The sequence below is a fragment of the Strongylocentrotus purpuratus genome, unplaced genomic scaffold (genome assembly GCF_000002235.5).
Source record: "Strongylocentrotus purpuratus isolate Spur 01 unplaced genomic scaffold, Spur_5.0 spur5_scaffold_6, whole genome shotgun sequence".
Taxonomy (NCBI): Eukaryota; Metazoa; Echinodermata; class Echinoidea; order Camarodonta; family Strongylocentrotidae; genus Strongylocentrotus; species Strongylocentrotus purpuratus.
This window is the reverse complement of record NW_022145612.1, coordinates 53944952-53962546: the sequence shown is the minus strand read 5'-3', so window position 1 is coordinate 53962546 and position 17595 is coordinate 53944952. Positions and strand designations below refer to the sequence as shown.

General features: G+C 36.6%; 1 protein-coding gene across 4 annotated transcripts in view; it reads left to right on the top strand.

Annotated features, from left to right (window-relative positions):
• The first annotated feature begins 265 nt into the window (after positions 1-265).
• Positions 266-17595, top strand: part of LOC579761 (tyrosine-protein phosphatase 99A) — an 81926-nt gene continuing 64596 nt past the window's right edge. For 2 of the 4 annotated variants that reach the window (XM_030972530.1, XM_030972528.1), the window contains exons 1-6: positions 266-429; positions 5023-5242; positions 8195-8341; positions 11457-11565; positions 14363-14544; positions 14995-15161. In XM_030972530.1, the coding sequence (XP_030828390.1) occupies positions 382-429; positions 5023-5242; positions 8195-8341; positions 11457-11565; positions 14363-14544; positions 14995-15161 (873 nt within the window). In that variant the 5' untranslated portion in view covers positions 266-381. The remainder of the gene's footprint in view (positions 430-5022; positions 5243-8194; positions 8342-11456; positions 11566-14362; positions 14545-14994; positions 15162-17595) is intronic. The other 2 variants (XM_030972529.1, XM_030972531.1) reach the window with 2 other exon arrangements.

Sequence of the window (17595 nt, the reverse complement as noted above, 5' to 3'; positions counted from 1 at the left end):
TATTTATGATATGAACATTCTTTGGCTCTGCAAACTATATGTAGTCTTCTCACCTTTCAATTATACTTGATGTTGCACATAGCAATGATGGTGTATGTAATACGTAGGGTATAAGCTTTGAACATTTTTTCTAATGTGATATATAATGCAACTGTAGTTTTATTACACACCCATGTAATGTATCATAGTTACTACATGGACTTTATGATTATGAAAGATATCCACACCACGTTGTACAAACTTGTTAGTAGTAATGTAACCTTCCCTTTCTACTTTTCTTTTCCTCTCACAGTACTCCTCTGTGCATCCTGCTCATATGCTGCCACTATAATTGCCTTCCGTGGTCAAACTGCCCGACTTCCTTGCAATGCTTTCCTTCACATGCAAGCCAGAGTCGATCCCAACACAGTCATGGTATCATGGACGGAGGTATGTATCAGGATCATTATGATTAGGATGTATAGGAAAGGTTAGGGTTAGGGTTAGAATAAAAATAACAATCATTATCAGGATAATTAACATTGATAAGATTCAAACTAAGGTTTGTTGAATGTCAGAAATTACTTTACATGGGAGTTTACGCCCTTTTGACTCTTTACACACAATATGTTTATAAGTACAATCCCTTTTCAGTTATATCATTTAGCGATGATCTGATATTTTACTCTTAAAGATACAGAGTCAGGATTTGGGTTGCACTTCAAGGGTAGGTTTAGTTTCTAATTTGGTTAAGGGCTAGGGTTAGATATTGAGGCTAAGAATTAGGTTACTGTAGGAAGATGACTGCTTAGCAATTGTTGCTGGAACAAGTTGAACTAGAACCAGGAGGATGAAGCCTATGTGTACAGGTTGTACATGTTTATAAAAAGCAAAGGAATATGCTCAGTGTAGTATGGTATGAATGAAAGCAATACTGGACTCAGCTTCATCTGTAAGCCAATGGTGTCTGTTGAGAGCCAGAAGGGTATTAAGCTGGGTGTAAATGATATTGGCTAATGCCCTCTTTTCTCTGAGCAGATATTGGTGAGGAGGCATAGTATCCTAATGAGGCATGTGGTGATGATAGGCTGATGAAGGCAACTGTCGTAAAGAGATAAAGATACAGTGATACCCAATAATGCTCCAACACAGGAGTGCAGTAACGTTATACAGTCAGAGTAAAGTGATGTGAATATTGAAGGCAAGATAGGATAGGATAGTGAGGATGGTACTGGAGGAGCCTTGTGGTGAGAAGAAAGACATGGAGGATGTTTGGTGATGATGATGATGATGATGATGATGATGATGATGATGATGATGATGGTGATGGTGGTGATGATGATGATGGTGGTGATGGTGATGGTGATGGTGGTGATGGTGGTGATGGTGGTGATGATGGTGATGATGGTGATGATGGTGATGATCGTGGTGGTGGTGATGATGATGATGATGGTGATGATGATGATGATGATGATGGTGATGATGATGATGATGATGATGATGATGATGATGATGATGATGATGATGGTGATGGTGGTGATGATGATGATGGTGGTGATGGTGATGGTGATGGTGGTGATGGTGGTGATGGTGGTGATGATGGTGATGATGGTGATGATGGTGATGATCGTGGTGGTGGTGATGATGATGATGATGGTGATGATGATGATGATGATGATGGTGATGATGATGATGATGATGATGATGATGATGATGATAATGATGATGATCGTGGTGGTGGTGATGATGATGATGATGATGATGATCGTGATGGTGGTGATGGTGGTGATGATGGTGATGATGGTGATGATCGTGGTGGTGGTGATGATGATGATGATGATGATGATGATGATGATGATGGTGATGATGATGGTGGTGGTGGTGGTGATGATGATGATGATGATGATGATGATGATGATGATGGTGATGATGATGGTGGTGATGGTGATGGTGATGGTGGTGATGGTGGTGATGATGGTGATGATGATGATAATGATGATCGTGGTGGTGGTGATGATGATGATGATGATGATGATGATGATGATCGTGATCGTGGTGGTGGTGATGATGATGATGATGATGATGATGATGATGATAATGGTGATAATGATGATGACGGTGGTGGTGGTGATGATGATCCTGGTGGTGATGGTGGTGGTGATGTTAATGGTGACATCTGTGGTAGGGTAATGATAAAGACTCATGGTTAACAGTGAAATTGTATCATGCTGATTGCATATTTTCAGTCGAACTAGCCTGTTGTATAATGTGTCTGTGGTGAATGCATTGAAGTGGAATGTATGAGGGAATTATTATGATAAAGTGATGACATTGGACGTACCTGGTCTAATGAGATTGGAAGCCTTTGCTTCACTTGCTCCAAACTGACGTAGAACACAAGCAGAGTGGAAAGGTATAATAAGAATAATATATTTTGTTGGGAATACTCAACAAAAAAACTATTGCAGCAGTGAAATAATTGAAAAATACAATGGATTATTTTATGTTTCACTAATGTGGCTTAATAATTCAATTTAACTTGTTAATTATTTTATTCTTACAGCAAATTTGCTTGATACATGAGAAAATATAGCCAACTGTTATGTTGAAAATATACTTTTGTTTATGATATTAGAATAATACAGAAATATTATCAATCTCACACTTGTGGTATTTAGAAAAAAACATTTTTAATTAAAAAAAGAAGAAAGTTTTCTTGTTGTATTGTTCATGACATTTTACTTGCTATTTTGTTTAGTTGTTTTATTAGATAAATTTCACTTTGCTAATTAGGATATGAGATAATGCTGTCCAGTTATTACTTTAATGCATGGTCATTTTGTAAATTACTCTGTCCTCAAAATGCCTTCATGGTATATTTCTTCGTAGTTTTCATTACATTATTAACATCCTTGTTGTAGCGACAATTATTATAAGAGGAAACAAGTCATACAGTGTATAGTTGGAGGGAATGCTGCTTTTGTGGGGAAACTCAAAGGACATTGCACTTTTGTTACCCGTTCCCTGTGATCTGAACACTAGCATTGCGATGAGAGTAGTCGTCAACTTGTCTCATCAAAGATGATATATTTACAGATAAAAGTCTAAGTGCTTTCCTAATACCATTCATTAATCATTCCCGGGGAAATTTTGGGTGGATGACAATGAGAGAATCAACAAAAAGCTGTAAGAATCGTTAAAAGCAGCATTAAGGATAGATAGTGCCTCAGGGTGAAGAATTTGAATTTATATGTAAGTTTGTGTGCGTGGAAATATTCTAATGTCATTAATCATTGTTTCATTTTAATTGTCTTTGAAACAAGAAATTTAAGAAAATTAAAATGTAGTCTGAATAAGTTTGAAATTTGAAGGAAACGAACAACAACAAAATTGAAGCAAATAGTTACATGTATACATGTATAGGTTTAGACAACCTAGCTGAAGTTGTAATTAAGTTAACATTTAACCTTTACTATTTGATTTTGGTATATTACACAATTTTCCATAGACTCCAGTCTGAACTATCTTGTGTGTAGAATTTATAGGTTTAGAAAAGAAATAATTGACCTTGTAGGAAGGAATAGAACAATTTAACTCATGTCAAGGAAATTGGGGCTTTTGCGTGTTGTGGTTAAGGATTGTTCCTGGACCAGAGGAGGAAATAAGTGAAACCAAGGTCCAAGGTGAATGGAATTTTTGACCAATATCTCATTCCAAGCGATAAACAGAGCAATGAGAGGTATATTTTAGTCATTGTGGTTTTCTTGTTCAGATAATTAATGGTTTTAGCTCCTTTTTTATGTAGTGATGACGCACTCGGTTGATTTAGTGCGGGTATGTTTACATTGTAGATTTATGTTTTATTATGTTGATAAGTGTATTTATTGTACAGTTCTCAAAAACCTTTTTATCACTGGGTTTATGGTACAAAATGGGTGGTGGTAGTAATTATTAAGAGTAATATGTAATGAGATCTAGGGTAGATGTGGAATTATTTTACTCACTCCCCTTTTTCCTCTCCACCCCCTCTCCACCTCTCCACCCCCTCTCCACCCCCTCTCCACCCCCTCTCCACTCCCTCTCCACCCCCTCTCCACTCCCTCTCCACCCCTCTTTCCCCTCTTTCCCCTCTCCCCCTCTCTCCCCCTCTCTCCCCCTCTCTCCCCCTCTCTCCCCCTCTCTCCCCCTCTCTCCCCCTCTCTCCCCCTCTCTCCCCTCTCTCCCCCTCTCTCCCCCTCTCTCCCCCTCTCTCCCTCTCTCCCTCTCTCTCACTTCTCTCCCCTCCTCTCCTCTCCCCTCTCTTTCTGTATATCTATCTCTATATCTGTCTCTGTCTTTTTATGTTTCTCATTCTGTCTGCCCTGTCCCTTTTTGTCTTTAGTTTATATTTGTTTCTATCTCTCTGTTTATCTTTCTCTTTGTCTTTCTCTTTGTCTTTACCCCCTCTCTCTCTTTACCCCCTCTCTCTTTACCCCCCTCTCTCTCTCTCTCTCTTTACCCTCCTCTCTCTCTCTCTCTCTCTCTCTCTCTCTCTCTCTCTCTCTCTGTGCCTTCTCCTTCTCCCCTCACCCTTTCTATGTTCATTCACATTCCTATTTTATTATTTTCCTCTCTCATCTCTGTCTTCTCCATCCATTGTTCTATACGTATGTTCTTCCTTATAATCCCTATTTCAGTCCTACCTCCTCTCCTTTCACATTCGTTCATAATATATCCTATATGTTATCTCCCTTCCTTATATCTGTCTGTTTCTTCTGTCTCTGTCTGTTTGTCTCTCTTTATCTCTCTTTATCTCTCTCTCTCTCTCTGACTCTGTCTCTCTCTCCTCTCTGTCTCTCTCTCTCTCCTCCCTCTCTCTCACTCTGTCAGTCCATCTCTATCTCTACTTTCTCTCTTTCTCGCCCTATTTATTACATTCATCTTGTTCCTTCCCCCCTCTCCTCTTAATTCTGTATTCTAATCTGATATGAATAATGATGAGATCTTTTAGTAGATATCAAATTGATATATTCTCTTTCTCTCTCCCAACTCCTAATCCACCAGATGGAGATGCCTTTTGACCTTGTGAACTCCACCTACATGCAAAATGGCCGATACAGCCTGGATATCACCGACTACAGCTTGTTGTTAGACAGCGCCAGCCCGCACACAGACAACCGCACATTCCGATGTCTTGCACGAGGTATTGCCAACCCAGCATCCCTCACCACCACCACTGCTGGTCTTACAGTGGGCATCACGCAGGCTACACTAACTACAAAAGGTATACTGCTTGAATATGTTAACCCTTGGCATGCCAGGGGCTTGTCATATGTGCCTTATAAGGCAAATGGATGAGACACTGGCATGCAGGGGATTAAAAAGAAACGTTTTGCATGAGCATTGTTCTATAAATACAGATCCCACTTTATTTCTTATCGGAAGTGATAACGTTTCCTGCTCTGTTACTAAATATATTTGAACAAATTTCTAAACCACAAACCACACTTTCCTATGATGTAATTTTAACCTTGCAATTTGGTAATGTGGCATTGTTTGGTCAAATCTGTGTCAAGCAATGCAAACAAAAGTCAAATAAAACATTTACTTTTATAGCAAATGCACTTTATGCAAGCCAGTCTGAGAGGACAGGTGATATGGTGCAATTCAATCAGATTTTCAGATGTAATGACTTTCCTACCTTAGTGTTGAAGATGTATTTACTGAGTCTGAAGTATTTAAACTATATCCTCTCTTTAATTGTCACTCTCTTCATTTACTCATGAGAGAGTTGGTAAGAAAGAATGAATGTAGTCTAAACATTGCAGGCTTTGTCAAACTTATTTTCTTTTAAAAGGAGGGAGAAAACTCATATCTGGATTTTTCATGGTCTAAATATTGCCAATCACTGGAACTTTAAACTTGCATAATGTGTGCTAGCCTTTAGGGACAAGATGGAATGAATATTAGTGACAATGATGTCAGCATATTTGTTTCCACCTTTTGACCAAATTAAATTAGAGATAAAGTGGGATCTGTACAATAGACCTGCATGATTGAGATGCATCTTGAAGCAGAATCTGAATGATGCATAAATACAAGGAACTTTTGTTTTAATTACTTCTTTTAACCCAACAGATCAACAATAATGTTCAAACACAGTTTTCTGAAGCAACCTCCTGTGTTATGATGCACTGTATGTCGGACTTGGGCAAAGACATCATGTGCTAACCAGCAGTGATTCTTTAAATAGGGAAAATTTTATCTAGATTAATAAGTCAATAATGCTTTGATTGCTGGTATTATGTCACTGTGGTAAGAAAAAGATGATTGACATTGGTTAATGCTCTATTTAACAAAAATCATTACTCTTTTTATTGATCAATTTCAGGAAAAGTTGATATTTCTATCAACAGCATTATTTTTTATTTATCAGACAAGATATGTATTTAAATCATAAGATAACTTTTTGTCCTTGGAGCTTACAAACTTCATTTCAAAATATAGTAATTGAAAGATATCTGATGATGCTCTAATAAAAAGTAGTGATAATAAATTTGTTTACTACATGCACTATTGAATATATAGGCTGAGTAATGTGCTCGTACACAGAACATGAATGATTGTCTGCAACGCCTGTGGAACAGCAGGCAATTGTTACTCCATAATGAGTTATGACATATTAAATGAGTTTGGCAGGAGATGGGTAATTTCCTTAATAGTCAGGGAGAAAGAGACCATGACTGCCAATTTTTCACCCCCTACTATTGACCATCAAGCGCAAGCGTCATCGTATTCATTAGGTCGGTTAATCGGTGCCCAAAATCTTGGTCTCTTGTTGTTAAGGTTGGAACTACTGCAAGGCAGTGATTTATTCTAATTATTTCAATGATAACAAAATGAAATATCCAGAAATCCAAAATATATATCCAAAATGTTTTGCAAATTTATTTAACAAATTGACAGTTTTAGAATTTAGTCATATGTAATGAGCATGTGTTGTGATGTGATGTTATCCTTGAAAAATAAATCTCAGATTAGAGAATTTCTAAAAATATCACTAGATAATGATATTTTTTTTCCTGTATGTTTGGTTTTGATACGGAAGTCGACACACGTTTGACTTCCATGTATATTAGGTATATATATTTCTAAATGACTATTCTATTTCTTTGTTTACTTATATAGTTTATGTTACATCTTTATAATGTAGTACACCCGGTAGTAAAAAAAAAAATAGTTTTAAAATTCTTGCCAAAGACAGGGAACCAGACTCGACTAGCACTTGTGCTAACTTCTGGTACCCCCTTTAACAATAAAAGTGTACACATATATTAATTCTCTTTTATTCTGCAGTTTGGTGTAGGCCAATATATATATATATATACACTGTATATACATGTAACTTGTATGTGAATAAAGAAAGTGTGATCAGCTTTATTGTTTGTAGCACAGAATAATGAAGAATAAGATTAAATTGTTGTAATTTATGATTTAAAGTCTCATTTTCTCCATCAAAGTACTGAACTTGACTGTGAATAAAGAATTTATTGGATTGATTTCATTGCTAGGAGCGAGTGAAGAAGAAGAAAAAATGGTGTAATCCATGACTTCAAGTCTCCTTTCTCTACGTTGGTAGCACAAAACCCTTGGTTTTAAGTTTTCTCTCCCTCTTTGTAAGACAGTAAAAAATTATTAATTTGTTGAATTCCTGGGTTCCTTATGTCATCCTTCTCATTATTTTTTCAGCAAAAAAGATTAATTTGTTGAAATACATGATTTAAATCTCCTCCCCCAATTAGTAGAGGGAAAAAAAATTAAGTTGTAATCCTTGATTTACGTCCTTTCTATCCATTTTTAACAGAAAAAGTAATGACTAATTTTTGTAAGCCTTTATTTTAAGTTTTTTCTCTACATTTGAAGCAGAAAAGTTATTGATGTTTTGTAATTTTTGATTTGAAGCATCAATTGTCTTCATTGTTAGCAGGAAAAAAATGTGGTTAATATCTTGTAATCCTTTATTCTTAGTTTCAGTTATCCCTATACAGTGTATATGATGATTATTTTGATGTGATCCTTGATTATAAGTCTTCCTCTTCTCCATTTCAACCAGATAAGAATATTGATTATTTTGTTTTAATCATGCATTCTAAGTCTCCCTCCCCCATTTTATACTGGTACAATATCAATTTGTTGTATATCTTTGTTTTTAAGTTTGCTTTCTGCCCATTTCTAGCAGATCCTCTTGATGAGAGGAACGACACCACTTCATCCACAACTACGCTTATTTACAATGAAACCATGACAACCAATGAGCCTCCTTCAATGCTACTGGTTGATACGGAGCTAATGAACTCTTCTGAAATCATGCTGCTTGTTGCAGGTAAACCATTCCCCATACCATGGACATTTATGGAGTGCTGTGTATAGAATCGACTGTTGACCCTTTTATTAGCCCAATATTACTATATTTGATACTTTCAACCGTGTGTATATTGTACTTGTGTTTTTTGTGATGAATTGTGTAACCATTTTATACTGTTTTGTATGTGTATTTTTCTCCCATGACCCTTTCCAGTATTGATGTTTAATTAAAACAAAACACTTTACAATACCAAACCTTTCCTATTTTAGATGATTTGTGCAAATATATTATTAACTTCCCATCAAAGTAAGTACATTGTCTGTTGCATGCTGTTTCTTGCATAGTTTCTGCATTTTGATGGATCAATGGATGGGGAAATAAGAAGTGCTCATTGTAAACTAAATAACAAGAATACATATACTTGTATTTCTTGAAAGTTTATTTTTGACATTTGTTCATACTCTTTGTTGCGCAGAAAGGGTACTGAATCTTTCAACAAACAAACAAACACATGTCAGCCATGCATTCAGGGACTAATGTTCACGTAGTTGAAAACATTTTCTGTAAACTTTAGACTCCACCATCACATGGAAAGTATACTTTTCCCTAAAGCTTTCCAATAACCACGTGGAACCCTTTTAAAGGTCAGACCAGCTGTCTTAATTCAGACAGCCCAAGTCCAAAATTGAGGGCAATTTTGCCAATTTCCTCTTTCCCAAAGACTGAGCCTCCACTTCAGCTGTTCCATGTACAGTGCACATGTTCAGTGCCATCTGAGTGTACTGACACATTGTACAGCAAGCTCCTGTGACAATTGACCTGAGGTAATTAACTACACTAATCAAATTCCAAACTTCAACCATGGACTCGACACTATCCCTCTTCCTAATCCTAACACTAACCCTAAATATAAGCTAAAACCCAATTGCAAGTCTAACCCTAACACTAGACCCGTGATGAAATAAAGCCTCGGACAAATGTCAAGTCACCGATGTATAGACCCTCTTTATAGAAAAAGCAATAGAGGGTAGACGTACATGTAGTTGTACTCTGTGGCTCATTGGAGCTTGGGCATAAGCTACAATGCATAATCCCCCCATAATACAGAAAAGATAAACCGTATTAACATGGTATATGTATATGCTCACACTCCTTTTTACAGTGACACAAGGCCTGTCCTCATCAGCTCGAGCTGGCAAAATAACCCGCTATTTCTGATTTGGGCAAAAATCCTGAAGTTACAAATCACGTCTTCATCAGCTCTAGCCTTTACCTCGAAACTTGAAACTTGGGCCCGAGATATTTTGATCAGCGTTCGTGCAAAGTGCGAGTCTTCAGACTGGTGAAGATGCACCTGTCAAATAGCGGGATATTTTGCAAACTAGCCAATATTTCTTGGGATGATTATCTCGATCAAATATCCCGCTAATTGAAACTTCGGGCTGATGAGGACGCAAATTAACTGGATAATTTGCGATTGGGATAGTTCTAATAGCGGGATATTTGGCCATCTCTGATGAAGACAGGCCTACAGTCTGGATTTACAGACTTGACCTTGGCAGTCCTAGTGCAATTACTACCCTTTACCAATTCTTGTTTTCCATGCAGGAAATCTCCTGTCTTAAGACTGGCAGACAGTAAATAAAGCTGTCAGGAAGCAATTGAAGTTTTCAGGTGGCAATGTTGCCAGTATTTTGACTATCCTTTTGGTAATCTACAATTTAGCAGCCCTGTTTCATTTGGTATCATTTTGGCATTGTCAAAAATTAGTCCACTTAATCAATATGGCAAAATAGAGGTAGTTTGATATATATATATCAGTGAGATTACAAGCAATTAAACACTTTAAACTCTTTATAATAAACTTCCATGGATTAATGTTATCCAAAGGTTTTGAAGACCAGTACCTTATTTTGCCTCTTCAAATTCTAACATTACAAAGACACTGATACATGTGGAACAATTTGGTTTAAGTTTCATTTTGAAGTCCTACAATCTACAATATTCATATACAAAAAGTTGAGGATATATCATTTTGAATGGATTAACTAGTGATTCAATAATTTCTCCAGGCTTTATTTTGTCAAAGATATAGGGTTAGCCGTGTTACAGCTTGGGCTACCATTTCGTTTAGGATTAGTTTGGGGTAACAGTTATAGGATTAGGTAAACTATTATGTCCAGGGTTTTGGAGTACGGAATTTGACTAGTAAAGCAATCCATCATGGAGCAACTCTTGATAGAGCAGGTGTAATATAGAGGCACATGAATTCTTTGTTAATTCTCTTTTTTTTGTTAGCATGCATTAATGGATTTTGTGACCATGCTTTGCGAAATGTGCATGGTGACCATTTTTGCCTGTACTTTATCAAGATGCTATACATCATTCAGCAGGCTAAGTAAGATGAAAGTCAGAACGTATACTTTCTCAGATGGCATGTACACTTGAACTGTTTCCATCCCAGGCCGGAGGGAGGTACTCACATGTAAAACGCTTTAATGGAGTAAAGAGCTTTAAAATCCTGAATTAAGAGTTGATGGTGAGGGAGGAAAGGAGGAGGAAGAGATGGGGTGGAAAGGAAGAAAGTAGTTTAATAAGAGGGGCACTACAGGTTACAAACTATAATGTACTTGGGGGATAAGTGAACATGTGTCTCCTGTAGTATACTTGTACTTGTATAGCTCTTGAAAGGTGCACATTCATGAATATACCTTATATGTACAGTAGCACAGAACTGAAAGAGGGTGACAAAACATGTTTTGCTAGAACATACATCCCTCACGAAGGATGTGTATTCGTTGATAAAAACAAACACATCTACAAAACAAAACAAACTACATTAACAGTGTTCATGAGTTGTTGGGATGATAGATTACCAACCTTTGATTTTCTTCCATAAGCCCTTTAGAATATTTGACGATCAAGGCGTCACATCTTATCTTATACAGAGACATATTCTAATCATGTGAGATACATTTTCTCATCATACTCGATTCATTTTCTTGTACAAGACACATATTCTCATCAATCACAACACATTTTCTCATCAATCTAAATGCATGTTACCCCTTGCGGGTGTCACAGAAACGCTATTACATTTCACTTCTCTTTTGTTGGATGTTTTCTTCTCTAGAACCTATCCCACCAGGTGAACCTAAAGCCTTGAAGATAAACAGCACATCCCTGGTATTAAGCTGGTTGCCTAGCGATGGCCCCATCTCTAACTACTCTGTCAGTGTCAGGTGAGAGAAACCCTTGTTTTTTTCCTATTCTTCATTTTTATTTTGTAACTGTTGAATTTTAGATTGAAGTGAGCTCAAGATTGAAGGACGTTTTTCTTTTGTAAAAAAAAGAAGATTGTAAAGGCTTTGAAGAAATCGACCTAAGGGCCTTATAATCAGCCAAGTCCATCACCTAATGAAAATGTACAATCATTAGATAATACAAACATATACTACATGATCTGAACATGTCATAATCCATAATGTGAATATTTCACATTACTTGATGGAAATGTTATTTTATTGGCAGTGCAATAGGATATTCCAATTGCCCTTGGATTGATTTCTTGAGAGACCTTGCTGTCGCGTCAAAAGGGAAACTGACTGAAATTTGAGCATTATGAGCAGAATAAGAAAACAATGCTTTTGAGAGGAAAACCGTATGTGGGGAAAATGATTGATATGGATGTATTATTGAGTAATGTATGATATTCATGAATTCTGTTTCTATACCAAAGCCTACACTGTATACCAGTCTGTACTCATATTCTATTGTGTGTTATATTTATTCCTGGTTTTGTACTTTGTATAAATTGATAGTACATGTATGTTAATTGATGTTATATAAATTGAGAAACAGCCGGAAAATGATTTTTATGCCATGTAATTGTGCATGATCAATAAAATTGAACTTGAACTTGAACTTGAACTTGAATTAGGAATTGTGACCTGTTACTGTCCTTTACTGTTCAACAGAAGACAAACAAACATACTAAAACATACGCTTTTGAGAGGAAAATGATATGTGGGGAAAAAGATTGATATAGATGTATTATTGAGTAATGTACAATACTACATGTAAGTAGGAAATGTGACCTGTTACTACATCCTTTACTGTTCAACAGAAGACAAAGAAACATACTAAGGACTTAATTAAATACATATGGATGGTAACTGTTCTCAAATGTTTCCAACTCTGGAAACATACAGGGTGTACTGTATTTAATTCATATCATATTACTCGTATTTCTGAATGCTGATGTTGCAAGTATTCATTTTTCATTTGTAACATTTACAGTAGGATCTACAGTAAATCATAATTTCCCCACAATGTTCAATGAGGTTTTCCTTCGTCTCTCATCACAATCCCAGGTCTAGCCTTCCCTTTTTCCGCTCCTTCGTCCATTATTTGCCAACTTTTTGCCACATAGCGCTGTACCCTTGTTGTTGCCACGGCAACAGCCCTCAGGCGTGTGCATAAATGTAATGCTTCAAATATATACAACTTGTCATTTGAGTTGAACACTAGTCAGAAATGGATCTCATTTTACTTTCCTGTATTTAATCTGATTATATGGCAACCATTTGGAAAGAAGTTGTACAATGTAAAATGGCTCCCAGGGACATTAGGTAGGCCCATTTACACTGCAGAAAAACCAATATGGAAAAAATTTGAAGTATCATTTACACCACCGGTACTGGAAAACAAAAGAAAGAAAAAACCTTGGTGTTTGCTAACTCTGGGTTTTGTGCGTGCGTCACTTGTTGTTGCGTGACCACAAACCAGAATATTTTAATGGTGTTTTTAGAGCAAGTATTTACATTTTCGATTTGTGTTTTGTGGTGTGTTTATGGGTAATTGCCTAGCAACTTCAGACAAAACTCTGATATGTGGACAAAAAAAAAACAGATTTTGCTTGCAGTGTTAATGGCTGTATGTTGGGTAATTAGAAAAAGAAAGAACTGACTTTCCATCAATTTTAGGGTAAACTATCTATCTTCGATATCACAAGACCTGCAAATTATGTTCCACTGTTACACAAGAGTTTTGAAGGCAGAAGTTTTGTGTTGTACTGGTATTCGTTCTGCCTTGTAATTTTACTCATCAATCTATGACTGTGTCATGAAAACTTGTGTTTTAGTTCCAGAAGTCATCTGATTTTTATAGACATCAATGAAGATAAAAAGCAGTGTCAGATTTTTTATTGACTTCCAATATGGAATGGTAGGCATTTGTCAAGATTTAGTGGCAAGTGGGAAAAATTGTAGAAAAAAAGTTTCTCTTGTTTTGTTTTGCCCACTACTCTAGTGTTGGTATTCTTTCTTTATTTTTAAGAGGAACTTTTAACATAAGCATACAGAAGCTTTGTCTTATTATCTCAATACAAAATATGAAAATGAACAGGAAATGAAACCAAGTGTGTGACAAAGATAATGAGCCCCTTGATTAGCTGCCGGAAATAACAGGATACCAGCCTCTGGTATTCATTCATTCTTACCTGTTTCTCTAATAATGAGTGCCAGATGGCAAACTTCAGAATGACTTTATGAGAAGTTCTTTTTGTTGGTTTTACCACTTATCATCACCCCTTATATTTTATTTGATATAGGGGTGATGATTTGGGTTTGATTTGGGGTGAATTTTGGGTTTGGGCTCAGAGGAGGCATGTGATACTAGGTAAGAAGAATCCACACACTGATATATCATTTCTTCAGAGCCAGAAGGGCATTAACTCTGTGTTGATGTATGTGAGTTTATACCCTTCTAGCTCCAAACAGATGATATGTAGGTAGGTTCTTACTCACTCATAACAAAATAAAGAAGGAATTCCTCAGATTGGCAATATCAATATTCTTAATTCTCTCTTAAAATCTTGCAGACAGAATATGTAAGAGATACATGTATATACTAAATGACTGCTTTCCTTTTGAAAATAATCCTAATGTATTTATTTTTCAATTCTGTGTTGCCAATTTGAATATTTCAATGCATAATAATACATGTGCTTTCCTTTGTATCCGCAAACATGAATTGCAGGAAAGGAAACTACACATCTTCCTGGGATCTAGCAGTTAACCAGCCCCCTGGTGCAAGCTCTGAATACACAGTCTATGGCCTCATGCCCTACGAGTTCTACCAGTTTCATGTGAGGGCGCACTTCTCAACGGGCTATTTTAAAGACAGTCCCGTCTCCAAGCTCATCCGTACGGCACAAGGGAGTAAGTCACTGGAGGTATTTTGTCAGCTCAGTCGTATAGAGAGACTGAAAGAGTTAAAGAGTCTTTGTAGATTTTGTCTTGGGCTTGAGAAACCAAATAAAGGAACCAATTTAAAAAAAAAAAAATGGAAAAAATCCTCTGTATTTTCCAAAATAGAAATAAGGATATCATTCTCTGAAATTGTTGGTAGAAAGAAAGTAAATATTATAGATATGGATCTATCTATCCATCCCAAAGCAGAATGGACAGTTCAGAAAACTTTCATGGAGCATGAATTTATAGTAAATGTTGCAGTTTTAAAAAGTTTGGATGACTGGAAGCAGAATTTTTTTTTTAATCAGGTTATAATGACTATCAGTTTCAGTTAGTAATTATAGAAGTCCCACCTAGAAATTTCATGTTAGCACAGTGAATAGTAAATTCATCATCTTTGCTCACTCTGCCTCTTAGAACCATCTCAGCCGCCAGGGAACGTAACCGTGACGACCCGCGGACCTTTCACCATCGCTGTGTCCTGGAAACCACCTCCTCCCAACAGCATCAACGGTGTCCTTCAAAACTACAAGGTCATGGTATCACCGGGCAGCCAGGTCATCAAACTTGGCCCTTCCACATTGGTGAGTGAGGTTGTGACCTGATCTTCGGTCAAAGGTTAAGTCTATACTTGTGCAGATAAGGGTTTACTATTTGTATTGATGATTACCTGATACAGCTAGGGTTAGGATTAGCATTAAGGGTGAGGGTTTAGGTTTATGCAATGTTAGGTTTAAAGTAAGGGTCAGGGTTAGTCTTAGGGGATGGGTTAGCATTAAGTTCAGGCTTAGAGTAAAGGTTAGGATCAGGATCAGGCCCGTAACATAAAGGTTTGCAATCTATTGCACTATGGCAGTAGCCAATCAAGATCATTGTCGCATGCATATTTTTTCAAAAAGCTGACCAACAACCAATCAGAATCATTGTTTCAAATTTGCAATCGATCACAAACCTTTGTGTTACAGGACCCAGGTATGTGTTAGGGGTATTCAGCAGTTGTTTCCTCAATGGCTTATCTGTCTGGGAGGCACATGTGACAGGTATTAGATTGTAGTCGATGATGAACCCATAGGCAGGCACCTTTGAAAGTGGAGTGACGGATAATAGCAAAAAAGGCTACTTAGGTTTAGTTTTTTTCAGAGATATACATTGCTTAGAATATTTTTGTGCCGTTTTAAGAATGAAGCAAGGATCGATCTCCCCTGATATTGATACTTGTCCAGAATTATTTGGATCCTTAAGCAGGGACTTAAATATCTTGTAAATCTCAAAAATGTGCAGCCGAGTTTGTTGCCACTTGAAATTGGAGTATAAAAACAAAGTAAAGGAATCTAAATGGTAAGAGGAATAGAGGTCTAAAGTATTTGTTTTCTTCTTCTAAATGCACATTGGTGGAGGCGTACTGTCAGCAAAGGTAGGTTTGTCTCTTTTATGCCTCAGTAGGGTTTATACATAAATCCCTCTTATAATTGCATTCTCAACTAATGGACAGAGAATGTACTTGATAAGAGTATTATTCTTACGTTTTATAGAACTAGGAGCTTTGGGGCTTTACTTCCTTTAAAATCAGTTGAAACTCTCCTTGATTTAGCAGGAAATCTCCAGATTTGAGATATATTCTTCGTTTGGAAAATAAGAAGGAGAACAGAATGGATATAAAGTTAGTTAGACACTAATTACCTGTTGATGGCATCTTATGATTTTGATGAAAATACGAGAACTATATAATGAGCGGGGAAAAATTGTCAAATCAGTTGAAATGGATGGTAGTTATCTGAGTTGTAACTTGAGGTTCATTGGCTTCAAACAGCCTGACATCCTTGATCTATTTTAGGGCCAAGTTTTCATTTAAGACTTCCCCTTCGTACCTTGCTTTCCCCTGCTTTGCTTCAGTCTCCGTGAATATTCCACTAGCTGTTGACAAACCCCCTTCCTCTAGCCCAAGTTCAGGTTGAAGGTAATTAAAATGTCACAGCAATGTGGGTTGGGTTGTGGGGGGTAGGATGAGAAGCAGGTTGAGTCAAAAGGGGAATGAAGATGTAAGCATTATGGCATGTTTAAAGCCTTTTGGATACCTGATGCCATAGACACCTCCAAAAATGATTACTGCCGGATAAAATCAAAACCATTTTACTTTTGAATGAATGGAAAGTGGGAGTAGTAAAAGGGGGCTAAATTTTGTCTGTTTTGAAAAATCCATTTACAAGTACTGAATGACTAATAATAAAAATAAGTTGAACCCAGTTTTTCTACAAATACAGCTCCCTCATCAGAACACTCGATTATCTTTAAGTGATTTTTGAGTGACATATCTGGAATCTCTCTGATTAAATAGGCTGTATTTAAAGGAAGGATGATACAAATTTCATGAATAAATGTCAGTTCATTTCCCTATGTAATGCAAGATTATATGATTTGATTTAAGTCTGATTATAAACATAAAATTGCTGATTTTTTTAGAGTGGACCCCATGAGCTTGCTTTTATGCAAATGAATTGGATTGAAATTATGTTTAATGTAGTGTAGATTAAAGACATGAAGCCAATGCCAAAAAGATGAAAGACAGACAGAGGTAGAAAGGGGTAGAAATTCAAAGAAATGATATGGGAAGAAGGTAATTGAAAAAGGGAGAGATAAGGGAAGATAGAGTGAGAAAAAGAGAGAAAAGGGGTAAAGAGATGAAAAAGAAATAAAAAAAGAGACAGAGAGACATTGAAATGAATAATAGATTTAAAAGGCCATTTTATTTCTTCTCACTATACATGTGGTTGACATCTAATTCTGTTTTGTCATTGTATATGAATAGCCGGGTGTTGTAACCAGTCTTTAAAAATAGATTACTTTGATAGAATAAAATAAAAGATAAAGATACAGTAAATATATTTTATGGGACAAAATTTCCATTCCACCCAAACACATTGATTACAGTGCAAAATCCCAGCAGAACATGATATATGATGGAGTATATTAGATCCAGACTTTACCTTTGATAAGGGCTGTTAACCTAATCCCATGCAA